Raw genomic sequence first — 24,448 nt, forward strand, 5'->3', positions numbered from 1 at the left:
AGAATGTTGTACAAACATTCAAAATTTGAATGAACAAACAAATGTGTTAAAATCTGTTTAATTTTTTGAAGGTTGCTAAATCTATCCCAAATGATCACTTGGCATGGATAAATGCCCATTTATTTGTATAGGGGCTCATGGTAACATGTCATAGTTATATACATATACCGAAAGGCCCTAATTTATATGAAGACAACCCCTTCTTTTTACTATAGAATTAAGCTGGGACACACACACACAAACGATTGTTTTTAAATTTGTTTATTAAAATTTTATTTTAAAAAAATGTTTTCACACTTTTTGCTGCAAGTTTCCCATGTCATGACTGGGGTTCACCAGGGAGTAATGAGGCAGGTAAATGGTCTCCGTGACAGACTGAGGTAAATGGTGAGCAGGGATAATGCTGTGAGGTGGTGAGCAGGTACAATACTGTGAGGTAAAATGGTGGGTGGGACAATACTGTGAGGTAAATGGTGAGCAGGGGACAATGCTGTGAGGTAAATGGGGGGTGGGCACAATGCTGTGAAGTAAAATAATGAGTGGGAACAATTCTGTGAAGTAAATGGTGAGCAGGGTCAATACTGTGAGGTAAAATGGTGGGTGGGACAATACTGTGAGGTAAATTGTGAGCAGGGACAATGCTATGAGGTGGTGAGCAGGGACAATACTGTGAGGTAAAATGGTGGGTGGGACAATATTGTGAGGTAAATGGTGAGCAGGGGACAATGCTGTGAGGTAAATGTGAGGTGGGCACAATGCTGTGAGGTAAAATAATGAGTGGGAACAATGCTGTGACGTAAATGGTGAGTAGGGACAATACTGTGAGGTAAATGGTGAGCAGGGACAATGCTGTGAGGTAAATGGTGGGTGGGCACAATGCTGTGAAGTAAATGGCTAGTGGGCACAATACTGTGAGTTAAAATAGTGGGTGAGGAAAATCCTATGAGGCAGAACAGTAGGTGGGGATAATGCTATGAGGTAAAATGGTAGGTGGGGACAATACTGAGGTTAAATAGTGGATGAAGACAGTGCTGTGGGACAATATTTATATTGTGCTGCTCAACCTGCATGTGTAGGAAAAAAGGAAATGGAAGGAGGTATAGGCACATAACAAAAAAAGACAACATAATAATGGAAACTAAAACAGAAAACAATTGCAAGAAAATAAACGCAGAAGAGGAAATGTGTTCAAGTGGATTACTAACTCTTCTCCCATAGCTAGTAAACGATTGTGATAGGTTTCCTGCCCTGTACACATATTTTATATATATATATATTTATTTTATATAGTTTTAACTTTCAAATATCTCCTGAATTAATTAATGATTTAATTTAAGCAGATTTATTCACTGAAATACTTTTACTATTTTGCTACCAGTCACATGATCATTATGTCCACTGGTGAAGACGTTCTATTAGATAGCGCTATTATAAGGTATTCTGTAAGCTCTGACTTTTAATATGCATCTAAGAACAGACTTGCGTAGTAGGTACTGTATTATCTACGCACTCAACATACTTGCAAAATCATTTTTATATCTATCCAGGTTTGAGCACAACACGTAGTAACGTTTTTTAAAGAATCCATAGTTTCTCCCTTTTTAAAAAAAACAACCACCTCCTGTTTTTAACAGGTAGCAATATTTCTTCTTTAAAGGGACATGTTTCTTTTAGGATTCATATGGAGCATGTAATTTTAAACAACTTTCTAATTAACTTCTATTATAATTTTTCTTTGTTCTCTCGGTATCTTTTGTTGAAAAGCAGAGACATGAGCCGGTCCATTTCTGGCAGCAGTTTTGCAAACATTTTATCCATTTGCAAGAGCACTAAATGGCAGCACTATTTCCTTCCGTTTAGTGCTCCAGATGCTACCTAGGTATCTCTTCAACAAAGAAGGACATGAGAACAAAGCAAATGTGATAATAGAAGTAAATTGGAAACTTTAAAATTATATGCTTTGTCTGAATCACAAAAGAACATTTTTGGTTTTCATATCCCTTTAAATAGTCCCTGGCGCTTCTTTTATACCTTTCGGTTTTCTTTAACTTGTTTATCAAATCTGCAGTTTTATATTATCTACATTACAAAACTTAGTAAGCATATTAGCACAAACATATATTCAAGAAATTACATTAACATAACAGATGAGATTGATAATAGACAAATGTCTGTTGAGTTCATCCATCTCAGATCCCATTTGAGTCATAACATCTGTTATTATAATAGATCAGAAACAGAGATTTCTCCTTGTAATTTACAAATAATTGTGGTTGTGCTATTTATTCTTTATTAGCTAACATGGCACATCGGTTTTCTAAGTTCCAGGTAGGGTCAGATATCCTCTCTGCATAACCTTGAAGGCCTGCACAGCGGGCAATGGGGTATCCAGGATTATGGGCGGCTCTTTATGCCTACTCTGTGAAGCTACCTTTGATTCTAATTTCTCTTGACTTCCACGAAGCCCAGGAAAGAAACAATAGTCTCCAACCTGCTTCAGCATGAGAGGTCCAGCTCCATCATGGTTTATGATCATCAGTGGTCCCTGTCCCTCTGAAGGAACCTTGATGTCCGAAGGTAACGGTACAGAGATATAACTTCTATCTGGAACAGTAAGCCCCACCTGAGTCTGTTTTTTGGATTGCTGTTGAATAGCTTGAGCTCCCATACCTAGCACATAACCCATTTGACTCCTGTTGAGCTCATTGTCAGTGAATGGGGTCTGATTCTTCTCAGGCAGCATCCATAGCTTGTCATGACACCTTGGTAGGGTAACATAATCTGGGTTTCTTATCTTTTTGCTCGCCAAATTTAACATAGATTGGGCACGGGAGGACATCAGATAGGATTCCATACAACCTATGTTGGTGAGCTGCTCAATTCTCTCAGTTATGGTTCCATCAACAGAATCTTGTGGTCCACCAATGTTGGTCACTTCTTGGGCAGAGTGGTGACTTTTTGTATTGTCCTCTGCAGATGGGATAGTGGTGTCAGATCTAAGTGAACCTTCATTTGACTGCAGAGAGTCTTTGTTTGCATCTTCCCTTTCACCTATGAGTAGCAAAGTGTCTACTGCTCTGTTGGAACAAAGAGAAAGACTGAGTTACATCTCCAGAAATGTGTTCTTCGTGCATAATTTGTACAGTATTTGGCAAGAGTCAAAGACAGGGGAATTTTAACCTTGAGGCAGTGCTGTATTTAGTTTTTGTGCTGCTCTAGACACTGGGAAATCTGCTGCTCCCTAAAACCCCCCCACAACAGCTACATTAGCTCATATTGGCATCATTTTTTCACATTTGTGCGAAGCATAGAGGGCTTGTGCAACCCCAATAGATGTTAGTATTTTGGCCTAAAATACTCCCCTACCCTATAATATCCTGCATTGTTAACTTTATTCTTGGGAAAATATTTGCATAATTAAAAAAACAAATTTTTCACAGTTAACTCAACAAGTTTTTGATCAATTCCTTAATGTTGTGTAATTCCCTTTTGTAAAAATCTTCCAACACACACGCTAATGACTTTATACGGCATATACAAATAATTACTGACACCCAAGAGAATATAATACATTTTACATACATATTAAATTAAAGTTTACATTTAAACTTTACTTTAAGTTATCCAGATTTGCCAGAGGCCTGGAGGACAACTTTCCTGTACACAGCAACATTTTGTTTACCAAAGAATTGACAGAGTGATACCCTTATTTTAGGAGCTGCAGCAGACCCTTGAAGCAGCAGCAGTAGTATTGGAGGTAGCTTTTAGTAATTGACTTAGTGACACTGTGACAGAATTACAATTATCCTCAGATACATGATGTGGCACAACGCCATCTATTGGTTGAATCCTATACATGGACATTGTGTGGCACAGCGCCATCTATTGGTTGAACCCTATACATAGACGTTGTGTGGCACAGCGCCATCTATTGGTTGAATCCTATACATGGACATTGTGTAGCACAGCGCCATCTATTGGTTGAACCCTATACATAGACTTTGTGTGGCACAGCACCATCTATTGGTTGAACGTTCATAGTCACCAATATGTTTGCATATATTTTGCATGATGTGACGTGATAAAATGTTTTGAGCTGGAATATGTTGGTATATGTTCCCCAGACTCTCTTTCCCTTTCGTCAGAGTCAGATTTCATGATTGTATTGTTACTTACTGTGTGGTTATATTTTAGGTTGAGTGTGTCACAACAAACTTTTGTGGCTACTTCCAGTTGAAATCAAGATCAAGCATTAATTGTTCCTTTTGGAACTGTAGATCTTGCATAGATCTTTCACGGATTTCAGTGGCAGAGTCTAAGTCACCTAATTCCTTTGTTGTGAGGACCTGTAGGTAAAAAACTGTCCGGAGCCAAAAGCATATTTGTAAAGTCTGCATCAATAGCTGGCTTGATAGGATTAAAAAAGTGTCTTTGTAAAGATGTCATCAGAAGCTGGCAGAGGAATTGATACCTGTCTAGGATGTGATGTAGGCAGAGGGATTGATATCTACCGTGGATGAGGCTGTCCACTGACACCAGCCCAGCTGGGGGAGATACTGTATAGCCGCTTGCTTGACCCCAGTCTCAGCAATTATTTCTCTGAAACTTTTCTGGTGCTGTCCCGGCAGATGAACAAAGAAAATGGAGTGCACTACGTAGCAGAACAGGTAAGGATCCCAAGTCGGGGATCAGTCATCCCTGTTACAGATTCCCTTAGTCTAGGAACAGCAGCAAGCAGCAACGGTATTGGAGGAAGTCTTCGCATAAACTGCAGCAGCAGCAGAGAGTAGCAGGAGCAGCAGCAGGCATTGGAGGAGGCTATTACATATACTGCAGCAGAAGCGGAGAGTAGCAGGAGGCTATTACATATACTGCAGCAGCAGCGGAGAGTAGGAGGAGGTTATTACATATACTGCAGCAGCAGCAGAGAGTAGGAGGAGGCTATTACATATACTGCACCAGCAGCGGAGAGTAGCAGGAGCAGCAGCAGGCATTGGAGGAGGCTATTACATATACTGCAGCAGCAGCGGAGAGCAGGAGGAGGCTATTACATATACTGCAGCAGCAGCAGACAGTAGGAGGAGGCTATCACATATACTGCAGCAGCAGCAGAGAGTAGGAGGAGGCTATTACATTTAGTGCAGCAGCAGGCATTGGAGGAGGCTATTACATATACTGCAGCAGCAGGCATTGGAGGAGGCTATTACATATACTGCAGCAGCAGGCATTGGATGAGGCTATTACATATACTGCAGCAGCAGCAGAGAGTAGGAGGAGGCTATTACATATACTGCAGCAGCAGCAGAGAGTAGGAGGAGGCTATTACATATACTGCAGCAGCAGCAGAGAGTAGGAGGAGGCTATTACATATACTGCAGCAGCAGCAGAGAGTAGTAGGAGGCTATTACATATACTGCAGCAGCAGCGGAGAGTAGGAGGAGTCTATTACATATACTGCATCAGCAGCGGAGAGTAGGAGGAGGCTATTACATATACTGCAGCAGCAGCAGAGAGTAGGAGGAGGCTATTACATATACTGCAGCAGCAGCGGAGAGTAGTAGGAGTCTATTACATATACTGCAGCAGCAGCGGAGAGTAGGAGGAGGCTATTACATATACTGCAGCAGCAGCAGAGAGTAGGAGGAGTCTATTACATATACTGCAGCAGCAGCAGAGAGTAGTAGGAGGCTATTACATATACCGCAGCAGCAGCAGAGAGTAGTAGGAGGCTATTACATATACTGCAGCAGCAGCAGAGAGTAGGAGGAGGCTATTACACATACTGCAGCAGCAGAGAGTAGGAGGAGGCTATTACATATACTGCAGCAGCAGCAGAGAGTAGTAGGAGGCTATTACATATACTGCAGCAGCAGCAGAGAGTAGGAGGAGGCTATTACATATACTGCAGCAGCAGCAGAGAGTAGTAGGAGGCTATTACATATACTGCAGCAGCAGCAGAGAGTAGGAGGAGGCTATTACATATAATGAAGTAGTAGGAACAAGCCTAGAAGTAAGTGAAAGCTCACATACATTGGAAATTGCCTCTGAAACCACATAAAAGTACAATAAGAGACATAAGAGATTAAAGTAGATGTGCATCAGATTTCCACAAATTGAATATCCAAACAAATGTACCCTGACAATTAAATACTGACGAAATTCATCAGTTTCAATTAATTTACTTTAAATGGTTCAAATAAAATTTGCCAGCTCCTCCTTTGACACTGCAACACAGGAATGAGGGGACAGGATTACTGCTGATAGTGCTGCATAAAGAAAGGTGGCATTGGGGAGCAAGGACCTCAATTAGTCTCTTGAAAGGCTTGCATGGTGAAGAAAGCACCACTGACAGCTACCAACTAACCTATCAGCCTTGTAATTTTCCTTGACTGCTACCTGGTGCATTCAGAGAGTTTGGTTCATCCTGGAGCTGGTGATGAACTCAACACTCTCCCATAGCTAACTTTGTTCCCACACAATCTGAACTTCCAATGCTCCAATACTGTCAAAGTGGTCACTTCTGAGCAACTTGACACCATCACCTGCTTGCTCTTCTGCTGCGGAGGTCTTGTTGGTGGTTTTAGCTGTGACACCACTATCTGTCTTTGTTCTAATAAAACCCTTTTCCTCTCCTAGTGTTAATGCTGGAATTGCTAGTGCTACTGACAGTGATTGCGCTACTAGTGGGGGTTGCAAGACGGGTAGTGAGGGGCGCCGTTCTAACTACTGTCTTCTCAATTGGAGATGATGATGGCAATGGAGAGGAAGATAAAATAGGTGGACACTGCTGACAAAACTGGGGAAGAACTTGCACTGTTGCCTGCTGTGCCTGGCCTCTATATTGGACTCTCCTCCTCCACTATCTCTTCAGGCTTGTTATCCTCCTGTCTCACCTGGTCCAGACTAAAGGCTATAACAGCGATGTTGAGGGTCGGACTAATATCCCCATCACCCAAACCTGAGACTGGGGAAATGTGATCAATTTTTCCTAACTACGTAGTACAATGAGATCTACTACTCCTGCTGTGTCTGTCCTGCCGCTAAGAGGCACAGTAAGATGAACCCACCCAACTGCTACTATAAAATATGGGGATTTAAAACAGAGGTGGAACTGGCATTGATTCAACTGATGGTAGTACCAGGGCTAACAATAGTGCAGGTGGTTTTTGGAGTATAAAGAGCTGAAGTGTACATGGAGGTTGCTTCATAACCTCAGACCCTCTCCCAATGCAACTGCTATGCTTGAAACAATCTAAATTCACCACTTACACTTTAAGTTTCCCTCATTGTTTGCTTTACTTTTATGGGTGGACTGAGATGACCCTAATTGCTATGGATGCTGCTTCTACTACTAGTACTGGTTGTGGTAAGCTCTGCATATCTCCTGCTGGTGGACATGGGCTTGCCTGTTACTGATGCTAAAGCAGATGCTGAAGAAGACCCTGATGCTTCTTCTCTAGATGTTTGAGTCCAAGCAGCAGACACTAGTTTGAAAACGTAATTTGATTCTGATTCCAGTTCCTAGATAGTGAACAACAGTGATTTTCCCACTTCCAGCCATTAGATGTCTAGAAGCAAACACATATTGTGCAGGTAATGGCGGTGCTGGAGGTAATACTGTTGGTGGCGGCAGGAAACAAATCTTCTGCCTCCCATATAGACATTTCATTCTTTCAAGGATCCATTTAAAATTTTTGGATTTTTTTTCATATGTGAACTGGAGTGACTGATCTCACTGGAGAAAATATATGTGCATCTCATTGCTTTTTGCCTGTCACGTGATGGAAAGCAATAGTTTACATTTGCCATACACAAAAACCCCACCACCACCTCCTTATTTTCTATTAAAGTTGGCTCCCAGACTTGAGATTCAACTTGAAATTATTTTGCAAGTACTTGAGACTCAAACTTGGGACTTGATGCTAAATCACTTGAAACTGATACAGTATAACTGTAAAAAGCTGACAGGAAAATATCACCTGAGCATCTCTATGTAAAAAAGGAAGATATTTTACCTCACAATCTCCTCAGCTCGGCAGATTAAGTTCTGTGTAAAAAGTTATACTCAGCTGCTACCAGCTGCAGGTAAAAATAAAAAAAAAATGAAGAAATGAACAGCAGCCAATCAGCATCAGCAGTGCTGAGGTCATGAACTCTTACTGTGATCTCATGAGATTTGACTTAACTCTCATGAGATTTCATAGTAAGCTTCCTTTACCTGATTGGTGAAATAATATGAGAGTTCACGAGGCTCATCCTTTTAGCTGTCCCAGGACAGACATAATAATATGCTGCTTAGAAATCCTTTACAATGGGAGGTGGCTACTGAGGAACTTTTGAGGTAAAATATCTTTCTTTTTTACATAGAGATGTTCAGGTGATATTTTCTAGTCAGCTTTTTACAGCTATGCTGCAGCACTTTCAAGTGTTTAAACATTTGGGTTTTATGGCCCTTTAGGACTTGACTTGAGACTTGGAGGCCCATTTATCAAGCTCCGAGCTTGAGGGCTCGTGTTTCTGGTGAGTCTTCAGACTCACCAGAAGTGCAAGTTATAGAGCAGCGGTCTAAAGACCGCTGCTCCATAACCTGTCCGTCTGCTCAGATGAGGCGGACAGAGATCGCCACAATTCAACCCGATCAAGTACGATCAGGTTGATTGACACCCCCTGCTGGCAGCCGATGGCCGCGAATCTGCAGGGGGCGGCGTTGCACCAGCAGCTCACAAGAGCTGCTTGTGCAATGCTGAATAAGGAGAGCGTATTGCTCTCCGCATTCAGCGATGTCTGTCGGACCTGATCCGCACTGTCGGATCAGGTCCAACAGACCTATGATAAATAGGCCTCTTGGAGTAAAAGGCTTGAGACTTGGAATAAAAGAATTCAATACATCACTGTTGCAAAGAATAAACAATTCTCTATGTCTCTCTCTTGCTCTCTCTCTTTCTCTCTCTCAGAAGCCATGGAAAAATCACTAATAAAATTTGCCAATGACTTGCTCACAGAGGCACAAAAGTCTATAAATGCTCTAGTCAAAATGATTTAAAAAGACTCAAATATCATAACCAATGTTAAAGGGACATGCAACCAAATTTTTATTTTCATGTTTGTGATAGAGCATACAATTTTAAAAAAAAACTTTACTTCTATAATCTAATTTGCTTTATTCTCTTGATATTCTTTGCTGAAAAGCATACCTAGGTAGGTTCAGGAGCGGCAACGCACTACTGGGAGCCAGCTGCAGATATATTTCTCTTGTCATTGTCTCCCCGAAAGTGCTCAGCTAGCTTCCAGTAGTGCATTGATGCTCCTTCAACAAAAGATACTAAGGGAATGAGACAAATGTTTTAATTGAACCAAACGTAAGTAAAATTGCATGCTCTGTCTCAATCATGAAAGAAAAAAATTGGGTTTCATTTCCTTTTAACAATTAACTGTGAATAAATGAGTGAATAATCCCACCACACTTACAGCTCTGGGGGGTAAGGTTCCTCTCCTTCTTCACTTGAGTTTGTAGATGAAGTCAATGACCATTATACCCTTGTGAAAAAGAAAATATCATTTTAGTGCTCAAATGCCCTAGAAACCACAATATCCCAAAAGTTTGTCTATTACTTAATTGTATTTATCATCCTCCCCTATTCTGGTTTCTCTCTGTTCTCAGGTTTTCCTCTGTCCTACTTGACTTTACTTGACTTTTATCAAGTATTACTCAATCATTTCCTTTCTTTCTCTATATGTTTGTATTTTTCTGTCTCTTTTCTAAATTCCTTACCACTTTAGCTTCAAAGTTCCCTCAATACATATTATTTTCTTATTAATACATTCCCATTAATTTCTTTACCTATCACCCCCCCCCCCCCCTCATTTCTCACCTCCCGTAGGAGATTGCTCTTGCTGGGATCGGGCAAGGATTGCTCCCATCTCTTTTTTGGACCTGTTGAAGAGAAAGGTATGTGTAGACATATTATAGAAGAAGTGGAGGAGGATGAGTTTAACGAGCTATATTATAGATATACATATATTACAGATTATATAACATGGTCTTATATTTAAATTTCTTTCCTTGAAGTTTGATGAAAATAAGCGTTTACTTGGATGATGTCAGTGGAATACATAATGGTACACAGAAATGTATAGTAGACTTAGTAGGTTAAATCCCCTTAAGGGAAAAAGTAAATATGTTCTGTGTGTGTGTGATCGCAAACAATCTTGCAATGTTGTTGGTGGGATTGGTACTTACCTATATATGTGCAATGCAGGTATGTCCCTGCCTCTTCCTTCTTCTCTCCCTTCCAACCCCCCCCTTTTCTTTTCTGCCTTATTGGTCCAGAGTTGAAGCAGCTGCGTTAGACTAGGTTAACTAACCCTAACCTGTCATGGTGCCTAAAACCATCCTACCAGTAAGATTGTGGTCTCTCCCTGATTTCTGCTTGCTGTATGACTTGCAGCAAAAACATGGCTAAAGGTTTGCATACCATTGAATCCTCTTGCCTTGGCTGCAAGTTTCAGTCAGAGACAATGACTGTTGGGCATTGACCTTGAGTGTTGGCCTAGGAATGCTCCTCCTCACAGATGGCTGGACAAATATCTCTAAGAGCATCTGAGTCTCTTGTGAGCTGTGTTGTCCAACTAAATTCTAATTAAGCCACAGACATTTTTGGGTTTGGGATATTAGTAGAGTTATGGTCGCTACAACAGTTAAATTTGGCTAATTATTTCTAAAAACATTTAGTTAGACACCTATTGAACGTTTTCTTAATAAATGCAACTCACATGGGCCTTTCCTCCAACCTTGTGTTTTGTTTATACTTTGGAATTATGCTATGGTTCTTGTGGGGAAATAGTAAGATGGTGGGGGGGGGGGAGTCTGGTAAGAAAAGTGTTAGGTCATTATGAGTGACGCAATGGGAAGTTTTATCTCTTATGTTGATATATTTTATCCAAAGGACAATATTTGCTATGGGATAAGTTATAGTAATAAAATTATTTACTACTAGAGCTACTTAAAGTATAATTAATGATATCTTATACAAATAACTTCTTGCTCTTCATATATCTCTGCTACGTCCAACACTCACCTCTTAAAAAAATGATGTCCCGTATAAGTGCAGATTAACAGCAAAACTCCAATTGGTACAGCGTAATAAATACTTCGTTCATCCACAGCTGAAAATAAAAGATTACAATATAGTAATTTATTTCCTACTTGAGGTTGTAAGATGAAGATAAGAAGAAGCAATTGCATTGGCATTACTGTTGGAAAGCTGAAAACAATTTGCAGATCAGAGACATGAGTGGAGATGACCAATGCATGGAAATATAAGTCTTTGCACTAGTGGGGGACCTCTAAATACAGTACAAGTGTTTTAATAAACAATGCATAATAAAAAGACATGCAATAACGTACTTGGAATTTAAATGAGCAGTACATTTTTTTTCTGATGAATTTCAAAATTCCCTTTACTCAACCTGTCCCCTATATCACATGACAGGCATCAGCCAAATCATTAGACTTATTAGATATAAAATTAAAATTCTCTGCACTCTGCCGCCCACTTCAAAAGTTAATTTTTCTATGAGCTAAAAGTTTGAATTGCTGTCCAATCAGAGCTCTAGCTACAACAAAAGTGCCCATAAGGGGAGAGCATGATTGGAGAACAATTTAAACCGTTAGCTCACAGAAAAATTGGACATTTGAAGGTGGGCAGCGGAGCACGGGGAATTCGATTTTCATATCTATATTAAAAGTAAGTTATAGTGCAACTTCAGTAAAACTGATTAATTAAACTCCATCTAAAATATCACTAACATTCCGGATCTGTTTTTAAAAAGGGGAACGTTTACCATCACTTTAAATACCTTGCGCAATCCTCCAATAAGGAGCGGCCTGTCCTTTTAGAATTGTTTGTTTTGCACTAGCTCTTATACAGACAAAGGTTTTTTGTCTCCAACAGCTAAACAAGTAACTTCTGCAAGTGTAAAATGGAACTGTGAAGTGTTGTGATTCTTCTGAATCAATTGTTAAATTTTGACTCCAAGTCGAGAAAGAATATAAATGGATAGAAATTAAATGTAGAATGCTAGTAAAAATATAAAATGTAACTGAGCAAATGAGTATTAAAGGGCCATAATACCCAAATGTTTAAACACTTGAAAGTGATGCAGCATAGCTGTAAAAAGCTGACTAGAAAATATCTCCTGAACATCTCTATGTAAAAAAGAAAGATATTTTACCTCAAAAGTTCCTCAGTAGCCACCTCCCATTGTAAAGGATTTCTAAGCAGCATTTTAGTGTGTTTGTCCTGGGACATCTGAAGGGACTAGCATCGTGCACTCTCATCTTATTTCACCAATCAGGTAAAGGAAGCTTACTATGAAATCGCATGAGAGTTAAGTCAAATCTCATGAGATCACAGTAAAAGTTCATGACCTCAGCACTGCTGATGCTGATTGGCTGCTGTTCATTTCTTCATTTTTTTTAATTTTTTTACCTGCAGCTGGGAGCAGTTGAGTATAACTTTTTACACAGAACTTACTCTGCTGAGCTGAGGAGATTGTGAGGTAAAATATCTTCCTTTTTTATATAGAGATGCTCAGGTGATATTTTCCTGTCAGCTTTTTACAGTTATACAGCATCAGTTTCAAGTGATTTAGCATATGAGTATTATGTCCCTTTAAGTTAAATGCCACAAAGAAAAGATTTGAGTGATAATAAATATGGACAAAGGAGATCACCTTTCTTGGTCTTCCAGGACGTTTTTATGCTCCACTCACTCCAGGGGCCACTATAGATGTTGTGAGATAGGGTCTTCTCAGGCTGTGAGCGGACTTGGGCTGAGTACATGGTGGTGCCTTGGAGTTCGGAGTTTGGTATGTAATATTCCAGCAGATTGCCCGAGACATTAAACACCATGTGATCCGGACATTCTGCATCATCCTGCATAGACCATAGAGTTACAATGCATGTAGGAAGCAAGACAACTAGAGACTATGCTGAAGAAAAGGAACAAGAATGATAGAAAGACTGGAGAAAGGCAGTGTAAGTAGATAGAAAGAGAGAATTATTAAAAAGAAAGTAAAAAAAAGAGGAGTACAATAAAAAATAGACACCTGAGATTGTCTTTATCAACTTATCTCTAGTCATAAATAAAACTTGGGGGTCAATTTATCAAGCTCTGTACGGAAACAGAAGTTATGAAACAGAAGTTATGAAGCAGCGGTCTAAAGACCGCTTCTCCATAACCTGTCCGCCTGCTCTGAGGAGGCGGACAGAAATCAACCCGATCGAATACGATCGGGTTGATTGACACCGCCTGCAGGGGGCGCCGTTGCTGGTGCAATGATAAATGCTGACAGCATACGCTGTCGGCATTTATCGATGTGCGGCGGACATTATACGCTACATTGTATCATGTCTGTCCGCACAATAATAAATAGACCCCTTGGACTCTTGTTTTACCTAGGATAATCCTACAACCACTGTACGCTGGACTTAAATCTATAAATATATTAGTCTATATTATTATTAGGAGCCACTATATTTTCCTATACACTAATGTACTAATCACACAACAGTTTATATTGATACTAAACTCAATTTTTTTCTTTCATGATTCAATTCGTTCTCTTGGTATCTTTATTTGAAAAAGCAGGAATGAAAACTTAGGAGCCGGCCCATTTTAGGTTCAGCACCTGGGCAGCGCTTGCTGATTGATAGCTAAAATGTAGTCACCAATCAGCAAGTGCTATCCAGGGTTCTGAACCAAAAATGGTCCGGCTCCTAAGCTTTCATTCCTGCTTTTTCAAATAAAGATACAAAGAGAACAAAGAAAAAAATTATAATAGAAGTAAAATTAGAAAGTTGCTTAAAATAGCTGCTCTATCTGAATCATTAAAGAAAAAAAACTGGGTTTAGTATCCCTTTAAGTAGTAGGTAGCTATTTTTGACACAAATGTAACGACTGCCGAATCTCACATGAATGACAGACCATAGACATTTCATTATGCATTATCAAAAATATAATGTAAAGTCCACATAGAGACAAATATTTGTTAAACCCTGATTGCAATTTGTGTTTTTACTGATTACAGATCTTTTGCATCCACCAAGGTCAAGATAATCAGCTACTGATTAGCAGGATGCAAAAAAATAACTCTTACCTTATTAGGTTACATACATTCAACATCCAATTATCAGCTAGATGAAGATCAATCACAATAGGAGGTTACGTCACACTAACAATCTGCCACAGTTATCTAAAAACATAGATGGCACTTGATATTCATAGTGTACAACTGAAGAAGAGGTCATTAACCCTTCAGCGTCTGTATAGCAGGACACCACAAAGCACCCTAGTTTATATAGATGTTACACAGCCTGAAATCCTATATAATAAAAGGCCAAATCCTATATAATAAAAGGCCAAGTGTGTTTGTCTGAAGCTGTCATGTGCAGTAGAGACAGCACGAGGACAAACACACCTGGCCTTTGAGTCCCTAACTGAAGATCTGAGCCCGGCAGAAGTGGGCGTGGGCCGGGCGTGAAGGGGCGTGGCAGGGAGCGCGATAGAGAGAGGGAGAGAGAGATAGAGAGGGGGGGGGAGAGAGAGAGGGGAGAGAGACAAGCAAAAGACAGGGGGGGGAGAGACAGCAAAAGAGAGGGGGGAGAGAGACAGCAAAAGAGAGAAGGGGAGAGAGACAGCAAAAGAGAGGTGGGAGAGAGACAGCAAAAGAGAGGGGGAGAGAGACAGCAAAGAGAGGTGGAGAGAGGACAGCAAAAGAGAGGGGGATAGTCACAGCAAAAGAGAGAGGGGGAGAGAGACAGCAAAAGAGAGAGGGGGAGAGAGACAGCAAAAGAGAGGGGAGAGAGCGCAAAAGAGAGGGGGGAGAGAGACAGCAAAAGAGAGGGGGGGAGAGAGAGAGAGCGCAAAAGAAGGAGGGGGAAGAGCGCAAAAGAGAGGGGGGAGAGTGCAAAAGAGAGGGGGGAGAGAGACAGCAAAAGAGAGAGGGGGAGAGAAGACAGCAAAAGAGATGGGGGGGAGAGACAGCAAAAGAGAGGGCAAGAGAGACAGCAAAAGAGGGGAGATAGAGACAGCAAAAGAGAGAGAGAGGGAGAGAGTGCAAAAGAGGTGGGGAGAGAGAGTGCAAAAGAGAGGGGGAGAGAGAGAGCGCAAAAGAGAGGGGGAGAGAGTGCAAAAGATAGGGGGAGAGAGAGAGCGCAAAAGAGAGGGGGGAGAGAGCGCACAAAAGAGAGGGGGAGAGAGAGAGTGCAAAAGAGAGGGGGAGAGAGAGCGCAAAAGAGAGGGGGAGAGAGAGATCGCAAAAGAGAGGGTGAGAGAGAGAGCGCAAAAGAGGGGGGAGAGAGAGAGCGCAAAAGAGAGGGGGAGAGAGCGCAAAAGAGAGGGGGGGAGAGAGAGAGAGCAAAAGAGAGGGGAGAGAGAGAGCGCAAAAAAGAGGGGGGAGAGAGAGAGCTCAAAAGAGATGGGGAGAGAGCTCAAAAGAGAGGGGGGAGAGAGAATGCAAAAGAGAGGGGGGAGAGAGAGCGCAAAAGAAAGTGGGGAGAGAGAGAGCGCAAAAGAAAGGGGGAGAGAGAGAGAGCACAAAAGAGAGGGGGCAGAGAGAAAGCTCAAAGAGAGGGGGAGAGAGACAGCAAAATAGCGGGGGAGGGAGAGAGCGCAAGAGGTGGGACTGCTTTGCTGCAAAAAATGGCCCATGTGAACGGGCTTTAGGACTAGTTAATAAATAATGTAATAATATGTTAACCTTCTAGCTGCTGTTTTAGGATTGCTGAGAACAATATATGCAGATATGTTGAGGACTTACTTTTATGTTTTACTTTTACTAAGACAAAGTTGAAAGTTTCACAAGAAGGTGACATTTTATGAGATAGTCATGTTTTCATCTTTGCTGCTGCAGTGATTGTGAGCAATAAGTTAATAGACCCAGAAATGATCCAGTAAATCTGTATTTTTTGTAAATTCTGTGAATTCCAGTCCCAGCACATGCAGAGCCTGAGGTGTTAACCCCCTGCTAAGCAAAGCCTCAGTATATACATGAGGGAAATTACAAATTTTAAAAATTGTGCAACACTACTGAGCTGCCTGGCTTCATCACCCCTTGTCTCCTACCCTCCCTGGTATTATATATCACATGACTTTCCCCTTACTTGAACATCTCACTACACACTGCTAAACAGCAGACCACAGATAAAGAAAACTGCAGAAAAAATACTGTAAACAATAATACTAATGCCACAGTGACCCCTGTGGTGGGAGTACTGCACTGCACATAATATTATTAAACTACAGACTCAATTGAACATGCGACAGAAGTAAAATGCAGGGACAGGAAGCAAAAAAAAAATGGGCTGTCCCTGGTAAAAAAACAGGACAGTATGGCAATTATTTTGATAGTGTTATTTGTTTACTACAAAAATAGCACCATATATAGTTTACAAAGCTGACAGATTTTCATTTATACACTAACTCCAGTTCTCAAGTGCCCCTAACAGACCAGATTTTCACAACATCTGAAGTAGAGCCCAGGTGAAGTAATCAGCTGATCAGTAAGCATGCTTACAATCCTGCTCTCACCCATTGGCTGATTATTTCACCTGTGTCTAGTTAAGATATCACGAAACCCTGGCCTGTGTTGAAAAACACTGCCTTAAAGGGACACTGATCCCAATTTTTTTCTTTTGTGATTCAGATAGAGCATGCAATTTTAAGGCAACTTTTTTATTTACTCCTATTATCAATTTTTCTTCGTTCTCTTGCTATCTTTATTTCAAAAAGAAGGCATCTAAGCTAAGGAGCCAGGCAATTTTTGGTCCAGAACCCTGGACAGCACTTGTTTGTTGGTGGATGAATTTATCCACCAATCAGCAAGAACAACCCAGGTTGTTCACCAAAAATGGTCCAGCATCTACACTTACATTCTTGCTTTTCAAATAAAGATAGCAAGAGAATGAAGACAATTTGATAATAGGAGTAAAATAGAAAGTTGCTTAAAATTCCATGCTCTGAATCATGAAAGAAAAATGTTGGGTTCAGTGTCCCTTTATATAATTTTAGAAAGGCAAATTGTAGCTTGAGAGATGTTTATTTCACCACTATACATGCTCTGGATGTGAAGAAGAGACACATACAATAAAATGTAATGCTTAAAATGCTTCTCTCTAAACCAGTGAGTTTTTCATCCTCAGGAAGCCAAAAAAGTGTAATAATCAATTACAAATTAAGGCAAAAAATATGCAGAACACAAGATAAGAGGGTGAGAAACGGCAGCAGAGGAATACACATGTTTCTTAGTACCTCCTTCCAGTAACAAATCTGATATTTCAGATGCACTTTGTGACCAATCTCCCCAGGGCTCCATTTTAACACATATCCACGTCCTGGTCTCTCATCCACTTGAAGGCTATGGGGAGGCTGAGCCTGGACTGGTGCACAGAGAAACACAAGAGTGATTAGCAAGACATCCAGTTATATGAGGACACTAATGTGAATGATATTTGTTTGCCATGTTTGTTTGTTTTTTAATTATTTCATGTGTGGGGAAACATAAATTGTTGGTATAAATGTTAAGGTGGGTTACTGTTAGCCAATAGAGTTGTGGGAGTTGCCGTTATTGTTATCAGCATGTGAACAGATGCCGATGAGATGGTTTTGATGTGGACTCAATTGCAATAAGCTATTTTTATTGCTTATCGGCAGCTCCTCTTAAACTGATAACCCAACAAACACACATTCCCACTTTACCCATAATGCCTCAGTTTAAAGAGACACACACACATATCTTTATGGTTTGGAGCACAACTAATTAGCATACGTCACCTATTAGTATCACTACACACTATTATAAGGAATCAATTAATGTACAGGCCCATTTAACCTGTGATGTAATCACTAAAACTGCAAAATCACATATTTTCTTTGTTATTAATTGCATACATTTTATCAGTTATGTAATTGTAAGATTAACAGTGCTGATTAGGCTTGGTGCTGTTGTGGGGAGGTAATGATTTTCAAGATTCTATGGGTATTAATGGCAAAAACGTTTTACAATTGTAATCATGGAAATAAACACTGACCGGTGGAAGTTCAGAAATCAGTATCTATCTGCCATGAACAAGAGCAACCCCCATGTTTATTAATGGCAGCCCACATGATAAGAGGGAGGTGCATGAGTAATTATTGTCCCTTTAAATTTCCTACTAAGAAGACACTCACTATTCTGAGAAGGAATAAAGTCTTCACTGTCTCCATAGGTCTGACCTGGATATTGAAGGAGCTTTGTGCCTGTGAAGGTGGTACTTGCAGGGTGCAGCTTGTAGAGGATGTAGGGTGGAAACCAGCTTTGGCCACACTCGTGGTTGGAAGACAGAGCTTCTCCCTGCAAAAAGAGTCAAACGAGGAAAGCGAAGATCAAGAGATGTTGTTGAAATTAACTTGACTCAACAGATGAGATAATTACCAAGACTATAGATGCAAATGTGAATCTTATAATAATAAAAGAGATTCCCAGTGTGATGTCCTAGATAAACAAATGCATTTAAACATTTGTTTGGCAATTAGATGGCAGCTAATTGCAGCTGCGCACCTTATGTGAAATTCCTTTTTTTTTTTTTTTTTTTTTTAATCTTTTTATTAAGTTTTTTTCACACAAACATTGAACATTAAAAGGACACAAAAAGAAAGTAAAGTAAATCTCATTACCAGCATTACACTTTTACCTTAATTAATACCGTACAATGATAGTATTCCAACATACATATCATATTATCATCATCTTATTACAAAAATTACTTCATTATCTTTAATTATCCTTGGTGCCTTTACAAAAATAAATTTTACATCACATTATACAGTGTATGACAGGGAAAATTTTAAATTATAATTACCTAACATAGAATATTCTTCAAGTGCTATCTCATTTTTTACGGGGAGAGAGAAGAAAGACAACAAACAGAAAAAACAAAAAAAAAACAAAAGGGAATGGAAGGAAAAATCACTCTTTGGATGACGAGCCTTTGGATGGCGAGCCTTGTCGTTATATTACACCCCAAATTGGGTTAGATCTATCCAGTGATAGGGTAGTTCACCATCTAGTACTAGAGAAAGAAATATTGAAGAGTCTCTGAATCTAGCAATAAATTGGTGTTGCAGCGGTGCTCGGCCAGGCAACTTATATATTATTTCCACTTTGCAAAGAAAGCTCGGTAATGTATTTCGAGTTGAATTAGGTATCATATGATTCAATTGTCATTTGTAAAGTTAATAAGTTTACTAGTTCGGGGATGGTAGGAATCTTTGGTGTTTTCACCTCTCTGAATAGTTGATTCTTAACTGCCTATTATGATCAAATTGATAAAGAGTTGTTCTCCTTACTTCTCCTTTCTGAGTCTAGCATAAAAATCAGTCGAAAAGTTATGATAATTTTTTTTTCGAGATATTTATTTAGCCAATAATTAACTTTTCTCCAATATTGGTTAATTTTCGGGCATGCCCATATACAATGAATGATATCTGCCATTTCTTCTTTACATTTAAAGCAACAACTTGTTTGTCTAGTCTTTGAGATCTTATATAGCCTATATGGGGTTAGATAGTAATTATTAAGTAATTTTATTTGGGCTTCTCGCCAACTTATATTACTAGTTGCTTGTGATGAAAGAGAGATACTCTTTTCTATCTCCTTGCTCTGTTATATTAGGAATTATTTTCATTATATTTTCTTTGAGTTCTCTTATATTATTTTGGCCAGACTTTATAGTTAAAGATTTATACCAATAAGACGATGATCGTCGGGCCTATCTCATACAGTTTAATTCCATCAGGAATCTCCTTAGACACCCCACTCAAATCCACTTGTTCTGCACACTTGGCTAGCATAATTCCTTATCTGAAGGTAAGCATAGAAGTTCTTGGCCCGAAAGGGCATATCTACTGGATAGATTTTCAAATGACTGTAATGTCTTGCTATCATCCTGAAAGAGTTGGGACACATAGACAAGTCCCTTCCTTTCCCATTCTGAAAATACCAAATCCCAGATTCCTGGTGTAAAGTCGGGGTTACCTTTAATAGGGAGCAAATGTGATGACCTTGGGTTGTGTCCCAACTCCTTACAGTACTTCTGCCAAGCATTTATAATATTGACAAAAGTCAGACTATATGCAATTTGCAATGGTAGGATGAATACAGCACTTAGTGTAAAGGTGGTGCACGGTGTGGGAGGTAGCTGCAATCGCCTCTGTGATAATGCATTCGTAGTAACACCAGCACCTGGTGTTACTACGAATAGACTATATGCAATGTTACTTGGTAACTTCTTCACAGGACAATGCAGTAATAAAGCTCTCAAATCAAATGGTTTGACGAGCTTTGTTTCTATATCATAATAAGTCACATAGTTTGCTTCTGTTACCCAGTCTACCGCAAATTTTATCATACAGATCCAATTATAGTATTCAATGTTTGGCAGTGCTAATCCCCCATATTTTTTTAGGCTGTGTTGATCTATTCCTTGATATTCTAGGCCGACTCTTTCCCCAAATAAACAGTGAACATGCTGTATAAAACCCTTTTAGTATCTTGCTTGGTTATAAATAAAGGGAGATTGATTATGTAATAAATACAAGATCTGTGGAAAAAAAATTGTCTTTATTAGCATAATCTTAGCGGAAATCGATAGATAGTATAATTTCCAATTTTTTCATCTCATCTGCCATTTTGATAAATATATCCTCAAAATTGAGCTTATACCATTCGCTTTGGATTTTTTGAGATTTTAATTCCCAGATATTTCATATTATCCGCTTCTTTAAAGACATGCAGAAAATTACTATTCGGAGTCTTATGAATCCACAAAATCTCAGATTTTATTGGGGTTAATTCTATAGCCAGAAAAAGTACTAAAACGGTTAATTAACTGCATAGATTGGGGAATACTATATCTTGTATCGCTTAGGTACAGCATAAGGTCGTCTGCATAGAGAGATAGAATAACATTCTGATCTCCCAAGGCTATACCTTTTAATTCATGTCTAAGCCATATTGCCAGTGGTTCTAATGACACATTAAATAAGAGGGGTGACAAGGGGCATCCTTGCCTCGTGCCCCTCTGTAATGTAATATACTGTGATACGAGACCCATTGACTAATACTTGCGATCTTGAGTTTTTATATATATTTCTGAGCATATTGACTATACAACCAGAAAACCCAAAATTTTCAAGCGCCAAAAACAGATGTTCCCATATAATTGAATCAAAAGCCTTCTCCGGCATCTAGCATAACTAACAGCAAGGTCTGTCTTTATCTTATTTTTCTCTCTTTTTTTATTATAATAATTATCTAGAGTCAGTAATACTTTCCTAATATTACGCGCTACATTTCTTCCTGGTATAAATCCTGTCTGGTCGCTGTGAATTATTGTTCCAATAACTTATTTAAATCTTTGGGCAAGTATTGCCATCAACAATTTATAGTCATTATTTAGGAGGGATATGGGTCTATATCCGCCTGGATCTTCTGGATCTTTACCTTTTTTATATATTAGTGTTATAATTGAGTCTGAAAAATATGGGGAGTTCATCTGACTTTCACAGAGATAATAGTTAAATAATTGGGTTAAGGTAGTTGTTACCTCTTTAGTTAAAATTTTATAGAATTCGGCGGGTAGCCTATCTGGGCCAGGGGCTTTATTCTGTTTCATAGCATTAATTGCCTTTTCACATTCTTCAATTGTTATTGGCTGGTTAATCATCTTTAAATCGTCATCAGTAATTTTTGGTAATTTAATATTCTGCCAGAACTTTTCTTGCTCTAATTCATCTATCTTTACCTTTGAATAGATTCTTTTATAATATTTATGGAATATATCACAAATTTCAGTGGTTTGGGTACATTTTCGCTCTCCATCTCTAATGCTTGTTATTATATTTTTATTTTTCCTAATTTTATATATTCTTGCTAAATGCTTGGCAGTAGTGCCTTGGAATCCTTGATAGCGAGCTCTATTTTTTAAATCTTCTAATGACCAGGCTCTCCTCATGAAAAGCTCCCCTAGCTTCTTTAGCTTGCATGTATTTATTCCAATGAGTATTATTCGGCTCACTCAAATATCTCCTGTATGCATTTTTGAGTTGGTTAGCAAGTTGGGTCTCTTGTTGTTTATATTTCTTTTTTTCCTTGATCATGTGTGCTTTTATCTCACCTCTCAGGACAGTCTTTCCTGCCTCCCAGAAAGTTTCTATTTTATGTAAATACCCCATATTATTTCTATAATATTCTCTCCAGGCTTCCACCAACCAATTTCTAAATTGTGTATTGTTTGACATGTAATTTGGAAAATGAAAAATGTTATTATTCTTACCCCTAGAAGGAGAACTCTGTAATTTTATACTCACTATCGCATGATCCGACAGGGTGATTTCCGAGATTTGTGACTCAACATCTAGAGATAGCAGTTTCTCTTCTAGCAAAAATAAATCTATTCTAGAAAAGTTTTTATGTGATTTTGATTCACATGTATAGTTGCGTGTATCAGGATGTTGTATTCGCCATATATCTTTTAAATTAAAATTTTGCAAAAGTCCCTAAAAAATTTAGCTTCCCTTGCCTAAAATCTTGGCGAACTCAATCTGAACCTGTCTATCTCGGGTGTTGAGTCATATTAAAATCTCCGGCTATCACTAAATTACGGTCCAAATATGGAATCAGCTTATTCTTAATTTTATTCCAGAACTGAATCATCGAGTTCATTTGGTCCATATAAATTACAAAGTGTCCAGAGTTTATTATTTACTTCTATTTGTGTAACAATATATCTACCGGATGGGTCTAGATCCTGGTTTATAATCTTATAGCTAAGGTTCTTCTGGAATAAAATAGCCACGCCACATTTTCTACTATTACATGGAGTGGCCAGCACCTCTGCAATCCATCCCAACCTTTAGTTTATCAATTTCAGCTGCCTTTAGATGCAATTCTTGCAAAAAGATTATATCAGGTTTCTGTTTTTTTTTAAGCTGCTTCAGAATATTCTTTCTTTTAATTGGAGACGTTATCCCTCCCACATTCCTTGATATTAGTTTGAGCTCAGAAGTCATTTCTAGTTTTGTATATTCTCATATTTTTTATCACAGGGGGGGTGGAGGGGAGCATAAAGAGAAGAAAAAACAAAAACATAAAAAAAAAAAAAAAAAATTCTCTCCCCCCGTATAGAAAGCATTTATATTAGGTAACACACTTTTGACTTCTTTTTGGTTACCTGTAGCACTTTAAAAATATAAACAAAATTAAAAACATTTAATTCATACTCCCTCCTTTTGGGGGGAGGGATGAAAACACACCAATCACAATTGTCAACCTTATTTCAGTCATTCCAAATACCTAGAACAGTCTTCCTTGAGTTTAACTTAATTTGACTCCTATATAATTTTTATCTAGGAATGTATCTCTATTTTTGCTCTCTGTAGTATTAGGGCTCCATGTACTAAGCAGTCAGCGAGCTACCCCGCAACAAAATCTCGCGTCAAAACTCGCAAACTGATATGACAAAGTCGTCAACTATGTTCAAACTCGCATCTTTAAAATTGCGAGCGTACTTATCCGCCAAACCTCGCTACCTCTCCATTTTTTCACTGTAATTAGACACATTTGACCACCCAACTCGCACAAAAACGAATGTACTAAAAAATCTATTTGTCCGCTCGCTACAATTTCCGCTCCCCACCTCGTTATTTTTGCCTCGCCACCTTTTAGGTGGCGGGCAAGGTACAAAACAATAGGAAAGTCAATCTAGACGCCAGTCTAGACATATATAAAAGGCAGTAATATCAGCATTGTACAGCATAACTGGCGTCTAATTTGTCTCTCATTTCCATGTACATAAATTGCGCCAAATTTGTCGACTGTAATTAAAGAGTAATCTATATTTTAAATTTGTATTGTATAGTTGTCAATCTTTATAATTATTTTTATATTAATATTTAGATATTATTAGATCCAGATGAAGCCATATCCAAATTGTAAATAAATATTACAAAAATAACGCTCTGTTATCACTCTTCAAAAAATTTAGAACAATAATAAAGTTGTTTAGATAAGTTGAACTTTTATAGGAGCAAAATTCTATTCCCGCGACTTACTATGATGTTCGTGACACCTTGCATGTCACGTGTTAATAATTGGCCAGACAATTCAACTGAAAGTTAAAAGTACATCAGCTTAGTCGCGGCGAGCGAGACGTCAAATTTATCAATAATCCGCCAACTGCTCGCGGCGGGCTAGACTTGTCTATTTATTGGGGGATTATTAGTACATAGTGACAGCGGACACCATTCGCCCGCGGCGAGGTAACGGCGAGTTTATCCGCGTCCTAAAATGACGGATGAATTGACGGCTTAGTACATGGAGCCCTTATTAAACTCTATTTTATATCTTT

General features: G+C 39.1%; 1 protein-coding gene across 1 annotated transcript in view; it reads right to left on the reverse strand.

The window, feature by feature from the left end:
• Positions 1-245: 245 nt before the first annotated feature.
• The window catches only part of CSF2RB (colony stimulating factor 2 receptor subunit beta), a 68,131-nt gene continuing 43,928 nt past the window's right edge, over positions 246-24,448 (reverse strand). The window contains 6 exon segments of the mRNA XM_053689426.1: positions 246-3,077; positions 9,469-9,532; positions 9,873-9,934; positions 11,079-11,166; positions 12,736-12,988; positions 18,231-18,393. Of these exon segments, the coding sequence (XP_053545401.1) occupies positions 2,318-3,077; positions 9,469-9,532; positions 9,873-9,934; positions 11,079-11,166; positions 12,736-12,988; positions 18,231-18,393 (1,390 nt within the window). The 3' untranslated portion in view covers positions 246-2,317.

The sequence above is a fragment of the Bombina bombina genome, chromosome 7 (genome assembly GCF_027579735.1).
Source record: "Bombina bombina isolate aBomBom1 chromosome 7, aBomBom1.pri, whole genome shotgun sequence".
NCBI lineage: Eukaryota > Metazoa > Chordata > Amphibia > Anura > Bombinatoridae > Bombina > Bombina bombina.